Below are 17170 nucleotides of genomic sequence, written 5' to 3'. Positions count from 1 at the left end.
TGAGCCGAAGTCGGACGCTCAACCGACCGAGCCACCCAGGCGCCCCCAAATCCTTATTTCAATCTATTCTGTCTGGGAGTTGTTGGACAAGTAAACCAACTTCTCTGCACTTCGTCGTCGTCGTCGTTGTTGTTGTTGTTGTTTCAATCTATAAATGAGCACGAGAATGGCCACTTCCCAGGGGTGCTATCAGGGTTAAGAAGATAATGAACGTAAAGCAGAGTCCAGAATCTGGCAGGTGGCCATCCACCCTCGAGTGCCAGTGCTCCCCTGCCCTCCACCTCAGCTCGTGTCGGGCACAGTTGTGCCAGGCTGCAGACCATTCGCCTCGGAATCACTCGGGGAGCCTTTGAAAAATACACATGCCCAGGCCTGCAGCCCCTGGGGTTCTCACTCAGCAGGTGGGGTGGAGCCCGGGCACTGGTTTGGTTTGAAAGGCTCTCCCCTGTCGGGAGAGAGCGACCACACCGGAAAAACAGCTACGCTCACAAACCAAACAGGCGCCCTTGAATTCATACAGCAAAGTCCCGGTGGCCTAGAATCAATCTTCGGCAGTAAAAGGGAACATCCAGCTCATTCTATATAGTTAGACCTGGGAATTGGCAGGGACGTGCCTGAGGTCACTAAGGGTCCCCGGTAAGAGCCCAGATCCATACTCACAGAATGGGATTCCCACCAGGCCTCTCTTGCACGGGAATGAGCCAGACCAAATGCTCAGTTCCCAGGTGAGGGAAGGTGCTGGACCCCAGGGCCGGGCAGGAGCCCGAGGGGCACAGGGCAGGTATGAGGGGACCAAGAACTTCCAAAACCGCCCCACAGGCCCAGACCGCACGGCCAGGCTGGGAGAAGGGAAAGGGGGTCAGACCTCCTCCCCCACCTGCCCACACGGGCCTTCACCTTTCACATCTTTGGTTTCCACAGAGCTCCTTCCCAGAAACCTCTCCTTCCAGTCACTGGACAGCAGCTTCTCGATGGCTGGCACGACTAGAAGACACCAGGGGGTGAGGAGTAGCACTCCGAACACCTCCCGCCCCAGGCCCGCCTCCAGCCAGGGCAGACATCTTACCTTCTTTTAAATTTTGGTTGAAGTCCAGCTTCTCCTGGCTTCCAGAAGCAGCCTCAGAACCTCCCGGTCTCTTGGGTTCCAGACACCCAATGCTCTCCGGGGAGCTGCAGTCCTGCAGAACACAAGGAATGTCACCGCCACCCTCACGAGAGGAGGGCAGACTGCAGGGGGGATCTGAGCCCCCAGGGATGTGATGTGCACCCTGAGAAATCCATGTGTACCCGTTCTCCCCCACCTCCCCAGGTAGGGCCCTCCCTCCCCACCTTCCCTACCTTTGCTCGGTCTTTGCTGCATTTAGCGAAAGAACAAAAGGTTTGAAGACAAGATACCTGGATCTCGGTTCAGGCTCAGTGACTCACGAGGCGCTTGATCCCACATGAGACTCTGAACTTCTCTGAACCTGACTCACTTCCCTCTTCTGAAAATGGGGATATTAATACCTCCCCTATCAGGATTGTTGCTGGGGTCAAGGAAGTTAATGCACACGAATGAGGTTCGCTGCTTCAGGGTCAAGTGCCAAGCTAGCTATTAATCGCTACTCTCTTGCATTCGCCCACATCTGCAGCTGGGTGCGTTACTTCTGGGACCCCCGCCTCACCCCTCCTTAGGGCACCACCCCCTCTCCTTACCCGAGGCCTCTCCATTCTTTAAGGCCTAACTCAAGGCCCTACTCCTCCAGGAAGTTTTCCTCTATCACTACCCCTCCCCCCTCCCCAAGCCCCTCCAGGCTAGTTCCCTCCCCAGAGCCCTAAAATTCTCATTTTCATTCATTTGGTTTTTTAAATTACATATTCCCCCGGGGCGCCTGGGTGGCGCAGTCGGTTAAGCGTCCGACTTCAGCCAGGTCACGATCTCGCGGTCCGTGAGTTCGAGCCCCGCGTCGGGCTCTGGGCTGATGGCTCGGAGCCTGGAGCCTGTTTCCGATTCTGTGTCTCCCTCTCTCTCTGCCCCTCCCCCGTTCATGCTCTGTCTCTCTCTGTCCCAAAAATAAATAAAAACGTTGAGAAAAAAAAAAAAAATTAAATTACATATTCCCCCTTTTTACATCTCTTGCATGGAATCGGGATTTTTAAGAACTCCGAGAATCCTTATTGCCCACGTAGCTCACAACGCCTCCATTTTGAGGATGAGGAATTGAGCGACTTCTCTCAGGCTTGGGTAATAAGGCTGATTTTCTCAAATCATAGGCTGGATTACCTGTCTCCCCCACTAGTCCTCAGAGATAAGGATTGGTCACACATGGGGGAGTAGTTAGGATCCGGTGAGCACGCACAAGATTTGAACCCATGTACCGCTGAGACAGGTGGCGTGACTGAACTTGGCAGTCCCTCCCCACCCGCCTAAGCCTCCCCCACCCAGAGATAGAGGTTTCTGCTTCCTGTCTGCCCCGAGAGGGGAAGGGGTGCCCGCCCAGCCTCAAGGAGAGGTGTGTGGGCTATGGAGGCAAACTGGGCACACTGGCCCAGGAGCCCCGGGGAAAGTGCTGGGCACCTGGGCTGGAGCTTGGGAGTCAGCACCATCCTGGGGAGCCCGGGCTGGGTCTCCCGGCTGGGGTTCAGCGGCGGCGGCTGAGGCCTGGAGGGCCTCGTGGCAGAGCTCCCTCTTCCCTTCTGACTTGACGGTGCAGTTCACCATGGTGCCAACGCCATCCAGGGCCAGCTGGGCAGAGCCAGGGCTCCTCATGGACATCCTGAGGGGGGGGGGGGGAGGAACAGCATGAAACGGGTGGTGGTGGATACAGCGGCTCCATCATCGCAAAACGCAAACTTCCCTTTGGAACACACAGTGAAAAATTAGAAAAGATGCTTCTGCCCCGCACTTTTTCTTCAACAGGAAGGTCTACCGGCCAACTGGGCCCAACTTTCAGCAGTCCCTGCCTGGTGCAGTGTTGGGGCTAGTTGGTGGAATGGTCCACCTAAAGAGGGCAGAGATGGTCAACTCGCGGTTTCTGAGCCCATTAAGCCAAAACTCTGTGTGTGTGTGTGTGTGTGTGTGTGTGTGTGTGTGTGTGTGTAATTAGGTACCAAAACTTAAAAATCATGAGACATCACATGAAATCTGAAATCTGGATTTGAACTTCTCTTGAAATTTGTCCGGGACAATCATTGGCTAGGATTAAGTAGCAGAAGAGCAGGTGCTCCCTAAGGACAAGCCAATTTTCCTTAGTCCCTACCACTCCCTACTGCCCCCTGAAAGGGGAACCAAGCATCAACTACCCTACATATACACACATTCTTTTTTTTCCCCACATAGTAGAGGCAAGACAAGAGCAAACTGTTTTTCATATCCATGTATCCACCAAAAGTGGGAAAGTAACAGGCTGATAGATGTAGAGCTTGAAGAAAAATATTTTCCTAGATCTACCTGGAGTCCCTCATGTACAGTTGCTCTCATCGCCGCCTATGCGTTGGCAATTCTTGGTGTAAGCAGACTATGCTCCCATTACTGCCTCCCCTGCTGTCACCACTGCCTGGACACCTGGGGGATCAAAGGATCCTGGGGAGCGACTGCTGGTGGTCATTCCACACTCAGAGCCAAAGGAGCAGATGTCTACAGTTCACTTGCTCCCTAAAGTCACGGTGACAAGACCAGTGGGGACACCCAGCAGGAGGCTCCAGGTACCCACAGGCTACTCAACTGGCGGCTAAGTGACCTTGGGCAAACTACTGAACCTCTCCACACCTGTTTCCTCATCTGCAAAATGGGCATTCATGAGGACTACGAATTATTAAAATTTACTTGTCTCTAGGGAGCACCCCTTTGTGAAACCACCTAGTTGAAATGCAGTCCCTACAAGGGGGCCACAGGCTACGCATGGCCTGGGGGCTTGTTTGGAAGCTAGTCGTGGGTCACCCACAAATCAGAAACTCTGTGGGTGGAGCAGGAATCTGTTTTTAACAAACCCTACAGGGGACGCTGATACCCACTAGTTTGAGAAGCATCGTCAAATAAAAATTTTAACCGAACACCTGTGCAAAATTTTTAGGAGGGGGCGTGTAAGACCAAAATCAGATCTCGTAAAACTTCTAAAACTGAGTTGCAGGTGTAATATGTAATATTGTATATTCCATCAACTCCATACAACAAAATGTTTCTTGTAACGAGTGACCCAAGAGCCCACGGACAGGATTTTACATGAAACAGCTGAACGCACATGACAGGTGAAGATGTATTTGATTTGACGCCATCCAGACCAGACTCTCCTGCCACTGGGTACCCTGGGGACTGGCACGGGACCCAGGACCGGGCACTGCAGGGTGAGGACGGAGGGGCGGACCCCACCCAAAGAACGCTGACCCCGGGAGAAAAGCCACGACCCCAGCCGAGCTCGCCCGAGGGCTTTCAGGGCCCGGCCCCAAGGTCCCCTCTCACCATGCAGGGGCCTGGACAGCGTCCAGGAAGCAGGCGGCTCGGCCCATCCGGGCACAGGGAGGGGCGGCGAGCCAGGCCCCGAGCAGGGGGGGGGCCGTGGGGGCGGGGCGGGCGGGGAGGGGGTATTATCCCGAAGCTGAGGGCAGCAATTACATAACAAACAAACCCCGGGCTCAAGCTGTGAATTAATCAAACCGCTGAAAATAAAACCTTCCTCTCAGGAACTTCAGACAAAAGAAATGAAAACAACCAGGCTGGCTGGAAAATAAAAGGCAGCCGCGCTGAAAGGGGGACAAAAGGAAACCAGACAATAGGGTGTTGGACAAAGGCAATAAAGCCAAAGGAAGTGTGACAGGCGAACAATGCGGGCCTGTGGGCTTGTGATCCCCGGCCGCTCCGCGCCACCTCGTCCCACACCCACCACCGCTCCGCCGGGCGTGGGCGGGCCACCGGGTCGCCTCCGCGCTCCCCACTCGGGTCCTAAGAGGTTTTCGCCTCCATTCGGTCCCAACTTCCTGGCCTTCCAGCTCCTACCTGGAAGCCTTTCTCCCACTGCAGCCCAGAGACCCCAGCAGCACAGCAGGGCGCAGGTTAGACGGGCGGCCGGAAGGCCCCCCCCCCCACCGCAAGATGCTGCCCCGTACATTCCTCCCCCGCCCCACCTCGGGCGGAAGGTGAAGCCAGAGGAGGTGATTAACAGTCCTAATTAACTCTCGGACTGCCCTGCCCACTCCCAGAGCCACTCACCACATGCGGCCACCGAGCCTGTAACGCGGCCAGATCCCATGCGCACGGGCTGAGTGTCAACGACACCCCGCTTTCGAAGGGTTAGCATGGAAAGCGGAATGCAACCCAGCTCATTAATAAACGGTTATTGATTATATGTTGACACCGCAATGTTTTGGATGCACGGAGTTAGAAGTACTGTTTTCACTGGCTTCTTTTTACACTTCTTAACGTGGATGCTGGAGCATTTCAAGTTAGGCAGGAGGCTCACACCATGTTTCTGGCGGACAGTGCCGCACGAGGACATCTCCCTGTGAGCGCTGATGGCCTTTTCCCCACACTTAACCCCGAGGAGTACCTCCAGCGGGGGCTGTGGAGGATCTTTACATTGGAGAGCTTGCCTCCTCCTGGGGCTCCCGATGGCTCATCCTGGCCTCTGGCGAAGCCGCGGTACGCGCAAAGAAAAGGACTCCTGGTGACCAGCCAAGCCGCTCACCAGGGCGTTGGTGCCCACCAGACAGCCCTGCCAGACCCTGCTGCCCAGACAAGGGCCCTTCCATTTCCACAGGCGCCTGCCTCAACGTCGGGCACGGGCTCTCGGTTGGTCCCTCTGGACCAACGTTTGTTGACGGAGAAGCAACAGCCCAGACCTGATGGGCTCCTCCCAGGGTCTCACATTCTGGGAGAGAGGGTCCTGGGGCAGCTCCTTCCTTCCTTCCCTCCCTCCCAAGTTCCCAGAGCACAGGCCTGTTCAAAGGGGCTGTGGGCAGCCCCTTTCCCTGCCCACAGAGACGAGACTCCCCCTGAAGAGGGTCAGTGCCAGGCTCTGAACCCCAAACCATCCCGCTCTCTTTTCCCTGAGTGCAGAGCAAACGTTGCAGGTGATAAACTAAAGAGCAAAAGGAGAACCAGGTGGAGGGTACGGAGTCCACGTGCAGTCAGTCCCTGCTCTGCCACTTCGCAGCTGAGGGTCCCTGCACAGGTGCCCCCACCTCTGCAGGCTCTGTTGTAGAACAAAGGTACCCAGGGGTCAGCAGATGGTCAATGGTACAGAGTTTGGAAAACTCAGGCCTTTGGGTTCTCCAACGTGAGTTCAAATTCCTGCTGTGCCTCCAGCTGACTTGTGTGACCTTAGGCACGTTCATTAACTCGGAGCTTGTCTCCTCATCCATATAATGGGTATAATAATCCCCAGCTCACAAGTGCCTGAGAAGATTAAATAAGGGGGTGAGTATCCATTAGGTTGTCCTATAGCCCAGGATGGGCTAGACTCAGGTGGTTAAGAGAAAAGTTACCTGGGGTCAGACGGACCTGGGTACAATCTGAAATCCAACTCTACCCAATTAATTGCCGTGCAATCTTGAGCAAGTGACTTAACCTCTCTGAATTCATTTCCTCCTCCGTAAAATGAGAAGAAAACCCAGCATGAAGGGATGAGCCTTCCATTAACACCCCAGACTCTATAATATGTGCCTGTTTTACATTCTTATGACACCCTAAACTTGGCCTTCAGGACACTTATCACAGTTGGTAATGATACCTTTACATGCTTATTTCAGACTGCCCAGTAGCCTGGGAACGCACCCCACCCACCCCAGGACACTGTGGAAACATACCTGGTTTTGCTCACCACTGTAGCCCCAGAGTCTAGCACAATGCCTGGAGCATAGTAGGTGCTCAACAAATATATTCATACAACGAGCGGAGTATACAGCTCAGCAAAATAGCCACAAGGCAGACCTGGACACATAATGAGGGACAGCTACGACAAATCTTCCTCCACTTATGACGGGGTTATGTCCCAACAAATCCATCGGAAGTTGAAAAGGTCGTTAGGCCGAAAATGCATTTACCCCACCTAACCTACCGAACATCTTGGGCTTAGCCTAGCCCGCCTTAAACGTGAACACCTGCTTTTGCCTACAGTTGGGCAAAATCATCTACACAAAGCCTACTGTAGAATAGCGTTGACGAGCTCATGTAATTTACTGAATACCGCACCACAAGGGAAAAAACAGGCACAGAATCGTTAGAAGTGTATCTGGTGGCTACCTGGGAGCTGCCACTGGCCGGCATCACGACTCTGCATCATAGCGTATAATCGCCAGCCTGGGAAAAGATCAAAATTCAAAGTATCGTTTCTACTGAATGCGTATGGCTTTCTGACCCTCATAAAGTTGAAAACTCCTAAGCTGAGCCATCATCAGTCAGACCATCTATGTTATCATCATCGGGTAGAAGCTGCCTACACATCACCCAGCCTCCAGCTAGCCTCAGCTGCCTCCCCCTCACATCTAAGCTCCTACAGGCTAGCGAACTAAATCCCCCCGGCACCAAAGCAAACCCCTTTCCTTTGCTCTTACCTTGGGACAGGTAAGAAACACTTTCCACCCCTTTTGGATCTAAAGACCCTATTGGGGGAAGCCTGGGCGGGTCAGTCGATTGAGCGTCAGACTCTTGATTTTGGCTCAGGTCATGGTCCCAGAGTTGTGGGATTGGGCCCTGCATCGGATTCCTCGCCGAGTGTCGAACCTGCTTGAGATTCTCTCTCTCTCTCCCTCTCTCTCCCCTGCTCGCACTCTCCGAAATAAAAAACAAATAAATAAAGACCCTATTGGGAGTCTTAAGTCTCTTCTTTTCCAGACTTAAAACCCCTTCGATTTGTTTACCCCTTCTTCAAAAAGCACGCGCCACGTTTCCATTACACACGTGGTTTCTCAGGAGGCTTTGAAGGTCAGCAGCTACACCTGCCCCTCTCCCCAGAGGTCTAAAAGCCAAAGGACCCTCGGTTCCCGCGAGCTATGAGTTGCTGGGCTCCCCCAGGTCCCGGTCAGAGGTCACAGGTCCACAGTACGTACACTCCCGTCGGCCTCCCACCCAGGAAGTGCTCCTGTGAACCTGGTCTCCACCCCCTCTTGCCCAGCCTGACTCGTATTTTATACATGGAGAAACCGAGGCCCAGCTCACGTGGCTTGTTTCGGCAGTACCGCTTCTGGGCTAGAGGCAGGGTGTAGGGACACGGAACCAGCTGGGATACAGATCAGCACCCCTGCTCTCCCCACCCTTCCCTTCTAGGGCATCCACTCCCCAGGCCCCCTGCAGCCTTCCTCCTGGGCCTTCTCTCACCTGAGTATCTGTAAGAGGTCAAGGCCTCTGGGGGAGAGGGCTCAGGCCATCCTCACCCCTGATGGGCCAGAGCCTTGAGTCTGTGAGCCGGCGGCAGAGAGGCCCCAGGCCAGAGCCCAGCGCCCTGCAGGAGGCATAGAGAGACGCCTGCACTCCAGAGGGCCAGCCGCTCAGAACAAGGCTCTTATAGGACAAAGCTGACTGCAGGTGCCGGTCCTCTCTCTTTTCTCCTCCCCACAACCAACCCTCTCTTGGGCCCTCCGACCCCCACCCACGGGCGCACGCGCACGAGCCCCTTTCTACCCAAAACAAATCACCAGCCGCTTCCTCTCCCGGATCAGCCAACGACCGGCCCAGCTGGATTGGAATCAAAGGAGTTTGCACCCTCAGCCCTTCCTCCCTCTACAACGACAGCCCCCTCCCCGCAAAAAATATCTAGATGCAGATAAAGATAGAGATCCAGTCATCGGAGCATGACGGGTGACTCAGACCCAGGGGTACAGGAAGACGGCCTGAGCAGACAGGCAGACCCCCCAAGGAGGGCCATGACTACACTTCCCCAGCGGGCACACGCCAAGCCTGCAGGCCCCCCACTCCAAGCTCAATGAGCCCACTCCAAGGGGCACCGCCAGGGAGAGATCCACTCGGCAGGGGTGGGGCAGGGCCTGAGTCCCAGGGGAATGTCACTTCCTCTCAAAGCCCCAGAGAGCTGAGAGCCTCAGGCAGCCCTAAACAATAGCCCGAGGCGTGGGTGCCCAGAACGGTGCCCCGGTGCCACATCCTGCCATTCTTCTCCCAGGCCGCACCCTGCCACCCTTCCTGGCTACGCCCGATCCTATCTCTGATGTTTACTCAGAGCTGGGAGCTGGGCTGGCTACAAGGGTGGGGAAATGCTTTCCTGAGAGGGCCCCCTCACCGTCTCCAGCCTCTGCGGGCCCCAGGGGTACCGGGTCCAGGGCGTGCGCCGCTCTCTGGTCTAGCACAGCTCAGGAGAGGGTCACAGACAATACCCCCAGTCCCTGGGCTGTTCTGGGCAGGCCAAAGTGGTATTCACCTGACAGAGCAGCCGATACCAACCGATGGAAACTTCTGAGTTCCCGAGCTCCTGTCCTCCAGCCTATGAGAGCCGGCAGGCTCCCCCAGAAGCCCAGATCCAGCCTGAGTTTCATGACTGCCAGTTTGAGTTGAACCCGGGGCACAGAGGACTGAAGGAGCCAGGGAGAGACCATAGTGGTGATGGTCCCATCCATGGCTCCATCTGGTTGTCCTAGGTCTCTGAGGCACCTGAGTCTTTTTCCAGCCCAGGATGAGAGTCCAGGGAAAGACAGGAGGGGGCAGGGGGGCAGCTTGGAAGTTCTGGTGAGGTTCCAGTGGGATGCATGCCTGGGTAAAACTGAGAAGTAAACAGTGTTTCCTGGAGTCCCTTCTCTGGGGGCCCTCCTGCCTTTGTGACTGGATCTGTCTCCAGCCCACCGAAAGTGCTAGGGGGCCCCTGCAGTCCTGCTCTGGTCTCCCGGCGACCAGGTCTAGGCCTATGTCCCAGACAGGGGAATGTGTCTGGTCTTCTGCACCAGCCATGCCCAGCCCAGGGCTGGCACACCGCAGAAATGGTGCAGCCGGGGCTGACTGGCTTGGCAAAGGCCTCCCTTTGGGGACAGCCCCAAACATTAACCAAAGGAAGGAGAGGCTAAAGAGCATTCAAGGGCACAGCACTCACTCCAGCTGCAGGCACTGAGTGAGGAGCTCACCGCGCATTTCCCTGTCCTCCCCAAGGCCCGGCAGAGCAGGTGTCTGAACGCAGGCCTCAGTGATGCCCAAAGCGACATCTTTTCCTATCGGCCAACACGCCGTCGCTCTCCCTCTACCCCAGATAACAGAATCCGGTCCAGCACAGACAGACTGGCCACTGTCTTCAACGCTCAGAGGATTCTAGTTGTTTTTGACTTGAGTCATGGCCAAGGAAGAATTAGTCAAAAGAAATCAAGGCTGCTTTGAGAATCTGGAGAAAAGACTCGACCTCTCAAGACCTGAGTTTCTTCATGTGAAAGTGGAGATCCCAATACCTACTTTGTGATTAGAAGGCAGCATACACTCAGAGAACCTGGCACAGAACATATGTTCAGCGGGAGGAGGAAGAGACCTAAAGCAAGGAGTGTCTGCCCCCCTCCCTCCTTGGCTTCCCTCCCCAGCATGCCTGGCAGGTCCCCAGGCTCCCCTGTCCCCACCTCTCCGGGAGGCAGGAGTACAGGGGTGACCCTCCAGCACTGCTGGGAAGTGTCCTGACACAGAAAAAAGAAAATGATCTTTGGGGCGCCTGGGTGGCTTAGTCCGTTAAGCATCCGACTCTTGATTTCAGCTCAGGTCGTGGCTCATGAGTTCATCTAATGGTTCATGAGTTCGAGCCCCACATCAGGCTCTGCACTGATAGAGGGCAGCCTGCTTGGGATTCTCTCTCTCTCTCTCTCTGCCCCTCCCCTGCTTGTTCTTTCTCTTTCTCTCTCTCTCTCAAAATAAATAAACATTAAACAACAAAAAACCAAAAACAAAAGAAAGAAAGAAAAGAAAATGGTCTTTGTTGCCAACCAGACCTGTGTCTGAAGCCTGGCCCCTCCTCATACTGCTAGCTGTGTGACCACAGGAAGTTTCTGTTTCTCCATCTCTAAACTGGAACGAATAATAACTATCTCATAGAATTATTCAGGGGACCCCATGCGATGTTTGCAAAAAAGCAAGAAAAACCAACAAAGCAAAAAAAAAAAACCCATGTTTGCACCCTGAGCGCCCCCATCACTCTTTGGGGAAGGCTTCCCCACCCCCGCGTGGTCAGACAGAAGACCCACAGGGCAATGGGGCACGTCACCCTCTTCCTTCTCTATCTGCTCCCAGCAGGCCTCCCTCCCTTTGGCCCTGTCTCCGCACCCCGCTCGGGCGGTCTGAATGTTCCGGCGGTGTCCCCAGCTACCCCGGAATCTCCCCTGGCCTGAGTCAGGCACCCAGGCGCCACAGAGTGAGGACAGGCCGAAAGAACCCGGATTTGCCAAGGAAACCCCACGTAGTCGGGGCCACTGCTTATCTGGCCACGCCACTGCACCTTCCCTTCCCCGGCTGATGACACAAAAGCTCTGCGGCACTCAGGAGCTCCCGCCTTTCCTCCGGAGCCCACGCAGATCAAGTGTTGTTCTGTTAACCCCTGCAGTCCCCTGCCACCCCCAGGAGGGGACAGGGGTGAGTAGGAACAGCCCGAAATACCCACGGTTACCCACCAGGCTGGGCGAAGCATCAGCTTGGTCAGCAATTCCTCCCAGCGGTGCCAGGGTGGGCTGGGTAGCCCTTGGCTCTTGCTTTTGGCGGCAAGTCTAAGCCACGTGGGCCAGCGCGCAGTTGGTTCAAACCCCGCGCGCCCCTCCCTAGGGGCATGGGTAGGCCAAGCATTCAACTCTCCTGGGACTAGTGGCCAACAGCCGGTGGGTGGCGTCGAGGCCTTCCAGGACAGGCCCGGCACCTGCACACAGCTGTGCTGAACCCCCACAACGGGCATCCACATCAGAATCTGAAGTTGGGGGGTGAGGGAGCCGATGAGTGGCTGGGGGAGGGGGGCGGGGGGTCACCCAGTTCCATACTGTTCCGCGTGGGAACCCAATGAATGCCTGACACTTACCCTCTTTACACCTCAGTTTCTTCATCGGTAAAGGGGGCCAAAGAGACCCCACTCTCACGGTTGTTGGGGAATTAATGAGTAGTGAACATCACTACTGGCTCAGTCGGAAGAGCACGCGACTCTGGATCTCGCAGCCGTTAAGTTTGTGCCCCACGTTGGGTGTAGAGATTACTTTAAAAGTTAAATCTTAAAAAAAAAAATTTTTTTTTAAAGCTGGGGCGCCTGGGTGGCTCAGGCAGTTAAGCGTCCGACTCTTGGTTTCGGCTCAGGTCACGATCTCGCAGTTCGTGAGTTTGAGCCCCACATCGGGCTCTGTGCTGACAGCTCAGAGCCTGGAGCCTGCTTCAGATTATGTGTCTTCCTTTCTCTCTGCCCCTCCTCTGCTCACACTCTGTCTCTCTCTCTAAATAAATAAATAAATAAACATTAAAAAAAATTTTTTTTAATTTTTTAAAGTTTATTTATTTTGAGAGAAAGAGACGGAGAGAGCATGCATGAGGAGGGGCAGAGAGACAGAAGGAGAGAGAATCCCAAGCAGGCTCGGCATGGTCAGCAAAGAGCCCCACACAGGGCTCAAACTCACAAACCAAGAGATCATGACCTGAGCCGAAACCAAGAGTCAGACGCTTAAGCAACCAACTAAGCCAGCCGGGTGCCCCTAAAAATTAAATGCTTTTTTATAGACTTTTTTTTTTAATGTTTATTTATTTTTGAGAGAGAGAGAGGAAGCACAGAAGAGGGACAGAGAGAGAGAGGGAGAGAGAGAATCCAAAGCAAGCTCCAGGCTCTGAGCTGTCAGCACAGAGCCTGACTCGGGGGCTCAAACCCACGAACCGTGAGATCAAGACCTGAGCCGAAGTTGGAGGCTTAACCGACTGAGCCACCCAGCCGCCCCCAAATTAAAGCTTTTTAAAAAAAATAATAAGTAGTGTACAAGAAATACTCAGCAGAATGCTGGGCGCAAAGGAGACGGGCACTTCATCTTGTTGAGGTTGAATGAATGAATGAATGAATGAATGTGCCCCCTGGGAACCTCCGCTAACCCGAGTGCTCAGCCCAAACCAGCACAGGTTCCAGTCGCCCTCCTTAAAGTCACTTCAAACATCAGCCTCCACACATGTCTACGCCCACAGCCCCCTCTCGACGTGGGCACCTCCACATGCATCCTGGGATTGGATCCCCAAGGGCTCAGGAAAAAGCACCTGATTCTCTTCCCTCTTCCTGCCTCAGCCGCTCACTGCAGGGGCAGGTGACTGGGACAGGTAGTTGGTGCAAGAGAGAGGATTCGGCAAATGCCAGTCACCAAGAAAGAGGGCCACCAGGCAGTGTCGACAGGAAGAGAGCCTGGAACCCAGAAGGCCAGCATGCGAGTAATCAGCAAATCCACCTTGGCCTCATTCTCTCCTCCCTGGGATGTACCTCCCCTGCAAGGAGCCACAAGAGAGAACGGAGAAAGACAGCGAGAGAAGGTCTGGGGGTTTCCCGAGCAATTCAAGCATCTAGCTCCCCAGCTTGGGCAGACGGTGGAGGAACCAGGTGACCAGCAGCACTGAGGTCATGGGGGCGGGGCCCCTGGGCTGGACCTGGGCACCCTGGCCTCACCGTTAGGCACCGGCTCAGGTCTGCGGCTTCCCCCGTCGCCTCCCCTTCCCCCGTCGCCTCCCCTTCCCCCATCCCACGGCTTCTGGGTGGGATGCCACCTGTGCCTTGTGTAAGCCTAATCACCACCATCTCCCCCAAGACAAGCTCACTCATCGGAAACCCCAATTCAGCGGCTCTTGCTCAAGCAGCATTCATTCTGCAGGCGAACAAAGTGTTCCGTTCTTTTTCTCCGCAAAGGCCGTGTTTCCTCCCCCATTATCTACCCCATCGGCGGCCAAGCCTGCCACAGAAGCAAGATTTCTTCTTTCTTTTTGTTATTTTCGTGGTCTCCTTTATTTATGGGTGGCTGTTTTTTCTTGGCTTTGGCTCCTTTTCAGAAGGGCAGGGAAGCAAGGGGAGGAGAACAGCATGATAGGGAATCTCTGATTTCACCCCAAATGCTCATCAAACGCCCCCCCCCCCCCCCCGTGCAGCCGCCTGCGCCCCAGTCTGCCTGCATCACCAGTACCCTTTGGAAACGGAAGCAGGACCACTTCAACGGAAGAGTCATACTGGCAAAGCGGTAGGATGAGGCGATTCTGGAAGGACCCTGATATCTGGAGCTCACAATGCTAATAATAAGATAGTAAGGGGGACAGTCAAAATAACGGACTAGTGATGGGCACTGACCAATTAGATGGGACTCATGGGACAATCAGATGAGGTGGCAGATGCTGACGACAAACAACTGGTTGACACGCTGGTGTGTATCAGCTGAAGACCCCCTCTGATCGTAGCTACCGTTAACTGAGCATTTACTATGTGCCAGGCACCTTTCACATATTAATTTATTTAGGTTTCATAATAATCAGAGGTAAATGGTATTATTACCTCCATCTTAGGTGGAGAAACCGAGGCCTAGAGGTGATTTTGAGCCCAGCAGCCAAGTATCAGAACCCAGCTCTCAAACACCAGGAACGGAGCACACAATATGCTAAGTGTCACGTTTAGGGATGAGCTCTTTTAATTCTTTCAACAGTCCTGGGAATAGTCGCACCACTTGCAGAGATAAAGCGACCCAAAGCCAGCGTCCCTACACGGTATCTTCCGGGTGCATGAGAGGCAGCATTCCGGAAGGCACAGGGCTGCTTTAGCCCCTGACCTCCCTTCCGGTTACAGCTTCTTTGTTTTCTGGCCTTCTTTCCATGCCACCTGTCCCCACGCCTCCACACCTGCTGCCTTAGCTTCCCACCCATGCCGTGCTCAACGGCATCGCGCAGAACTGACTGCTTCATAGTCCCTTGCAACACACATGCCTAATGAATGGTTGCCCTCATTCTTATTTTCTTATCATCCTTTTTCCTGAATACAAAGGATATGTGCTCATTGTAGAAAATCTGCAAAATTTAGGGTAACCGAGAAATTTGAAAGTCACCCATTTCCCACCAATCTGGAGGTGGCCACTGAACAGAATTTGGCAGATTTCCATCAAATCTTTTTTTCTATGCAGTATTCTTTTCCCCTGTTGAGCTCATAAGCAAGTTTTAGACTACTTTTCCCCTCACTTAATAGTCTGTCATGGGGCGCCTGGATGGCTCAGTCGGTTAAGCATCCAACTCTAGATTTTGGCTCAGGTTATGATCGCGTGGTTCGTGGGTAAGAGTCCACATCAGGCTGTGTGCGAACAGTGGGGAGCCTGCTTAGGATTCTCTGTCTCCCTTTCTCTCTGCCCCTCCCCGAATTGTGCACGCGCTCTCTCTCTCTCTCAAAATAACTACACTTAAAAAATAAAAAACAATCTATCAGGGGGAGTTCTTCATGTTCCTAAAACATCAGAAATTACTGAAAAAAAATTTTTTTTAATTCTTTACAAAGTCGACTGTAATGTTTGCACATCCTCCCCTCTATGGCTGCATCACAATTTCTTTTTAACCAAAGCACAGGGTTGAAATGGTTCCACTCTTGAAATTTTCTGTTACTTAAACCTCTCCGCCCTCAAAGTCACGCACTCCCTGGACACCTCTGGTGGGTCACGGCCATTCGGCTCCCGTGACAAATGGGAAGGAGAGCACCCTGACAATCTGAGGACGGACAGGGCAAGGCAGCGGAAGGACGTCACCTGCCCCCTCCTGATAGGCTGGGGACAGAGTAGCAAAGGGAGTACAAGATGGAGGGTGGAAAGATGGGGGCCCAGAAGCTCGGGCCCAGGGTCTGACGGCTTTGACTTTGGGGAAGGCCCGCCGCAGCTTTTCTCAGGGCCTTGATTTCCCCGAAAAAGATGGAGAACTACCATGAGATACCACTTCACACCCATTATGATGGATTATTTTTCTATTTTTTTTTTAATGTTTATTTATTTTTGAGAGAGACAGAGAGAGAGCGAGTGCGGGCAGGGAAGGGCCAGAGAGAGAGAGGGAATGAGACGGGAATCCCAAGCAGGCTCTGCATTGTCAGCGCAGAGCCCGACGTGGGGCTCGAACTCACAAGTTGCAAGATCATGACTTGAGCCAAAACCAAGAGTCAGACGCTCAACTGACTGAGCCACCCAGGCACCCCAATGGATTGTTTTTTTTTTTTTTTTTAAAAAGAAGTATTGGCAAGAATGTGGGCAGTTGTTGATGGGGACATAAAATGGTGCGGCCGCTGTGGAAAACAATATGGCAGATCCCCCCCACCCTCCAATTAAACATAACCATAGCCATCCAGCAATTTCACTTCTGGAATATACCCAAAAGATACACCCAAAAGATTTGAAAGCAGGGTCTATGAAGAAATATTGTACACCCACGCGCATCACAGCATTATTCACAACATCCAAAAGGTGGAAAAACAACCCAAGTGTCTACGGAAGGATGAACAGACGAAATGTGGTGTGTGTGTGTGTGTGTGTGTGTGTGTGTGTGTGTGTATAATATATATATATAATAAAACAGACTGTTATCAGCCTTAAAAGGAAGGTAATTCTGACACCCGCTACAATGTGGATGAGCCTTGAAAACATTATGCTAAGGGAAATAAGCTAGACACAAAAGGACTAATATTTGGTTCTGCTTATATGAGGTAGGAGTAGTTAAATTCATAGAGATGGAAAGTAGAATAGAGGTTACCAAAGGCAAGGAGAGGGGGAAGGGGGAGTTGTTCACTGGGTACAAATTTCAGTTCAGGACGACGCAAAATTCTGGAGATGGTTGGTGATGATGCTACACAACGTGAAACGTACTCGCTGCCCCCGAACTGTACAATCAGAAACGGTTAAAATAATGGGGCGCCTGGCTGGCTCAGTCGGTTGAGCATCCCGCTTGGGCTCAGGTCATGATCTCACAGTCTGTGAGTTTGAGCCCCATGTAGGGCTCTGTGCTGACAGCTCAGAGCCTGGAGCCTCCTTCAGATTCTGTGTCTCCCTCTCTCTCTGCCCCTCCCCCTGCTTGTGCTCTGTGTGTCTCTCTCTAAAAAATAAACAAACATTAAAAAAAAAAAAAGGGGGCACCTGGGTGGCGCAGTCGGTTAAGCGTCCGACTTCAGCCAGGTCACGATCTCGCGGTCCGTGAGTTCGAGCCCCGTGTCAGGCTCTGGGCTGATGGCTCAGAGCCTGGAGCCTGTTTCCGATTCTGTGTCTCCCTCTCTCTGCCCCTCCCCCATTC

General features: G+C 53.6%; 1 protein-coding gene across 3 annotated transcripts in view; it reads right to left on the bottom strand.

The window, feature by feature from the left end:
* The window catches only part of SOX13 (SRY-box transcription factor 13), a 47868-nt gene that overhangs the window by 9560 nt on the left and 21138 nt on the right, over nt 1-17170 (bottom strand). For 2 of the 3 annotated variants that reach the window (XM_040462261.1, XM_040462260.1), the window contains 3 exons: nt 2558-2756; nt 1067-1178; nt 898-984 (listed from right to left, as the gene is read on the bottom strand). In XM_040462261.1, the coding sequence (XP_040318195.1) occupies nt 898-984; nt 1067-1178; nt 2558-2755 (397 nt within the window). In that variant the 5' untranslated portion in view covers nt 2756. Of the gene's footprint in view, nt 1-897; nt 985-1066; nt 1179-2557; nt 2757-8290; nt 8447-17170 lie in introns of those variants that run through there. The other variant, XM_040462262.1, reaches the window with a different exon arrangement.

This window comes from Herpailurus yagouaroundi, unplaced genomic scaffold (genome assembly GCF_014898765.1).
Source record: "Herpailurus yagouaroundi ecotype Mexico unplaced genomic scaffold, PumYag 308, whole genome shotgun sequence".
Classification (NCBI taxonomy): Eukaryota; Metazoa; Chordata; class Mammalia; order Carnivora; family Felidae; genus Herpailurus; species Herpailurus yagouaroundi.
The sequence above is the reverse complement of the archived record's forward strand: the minus strand, read 5'-3'. Positions and strand labels throughout refer to the sequence as shown.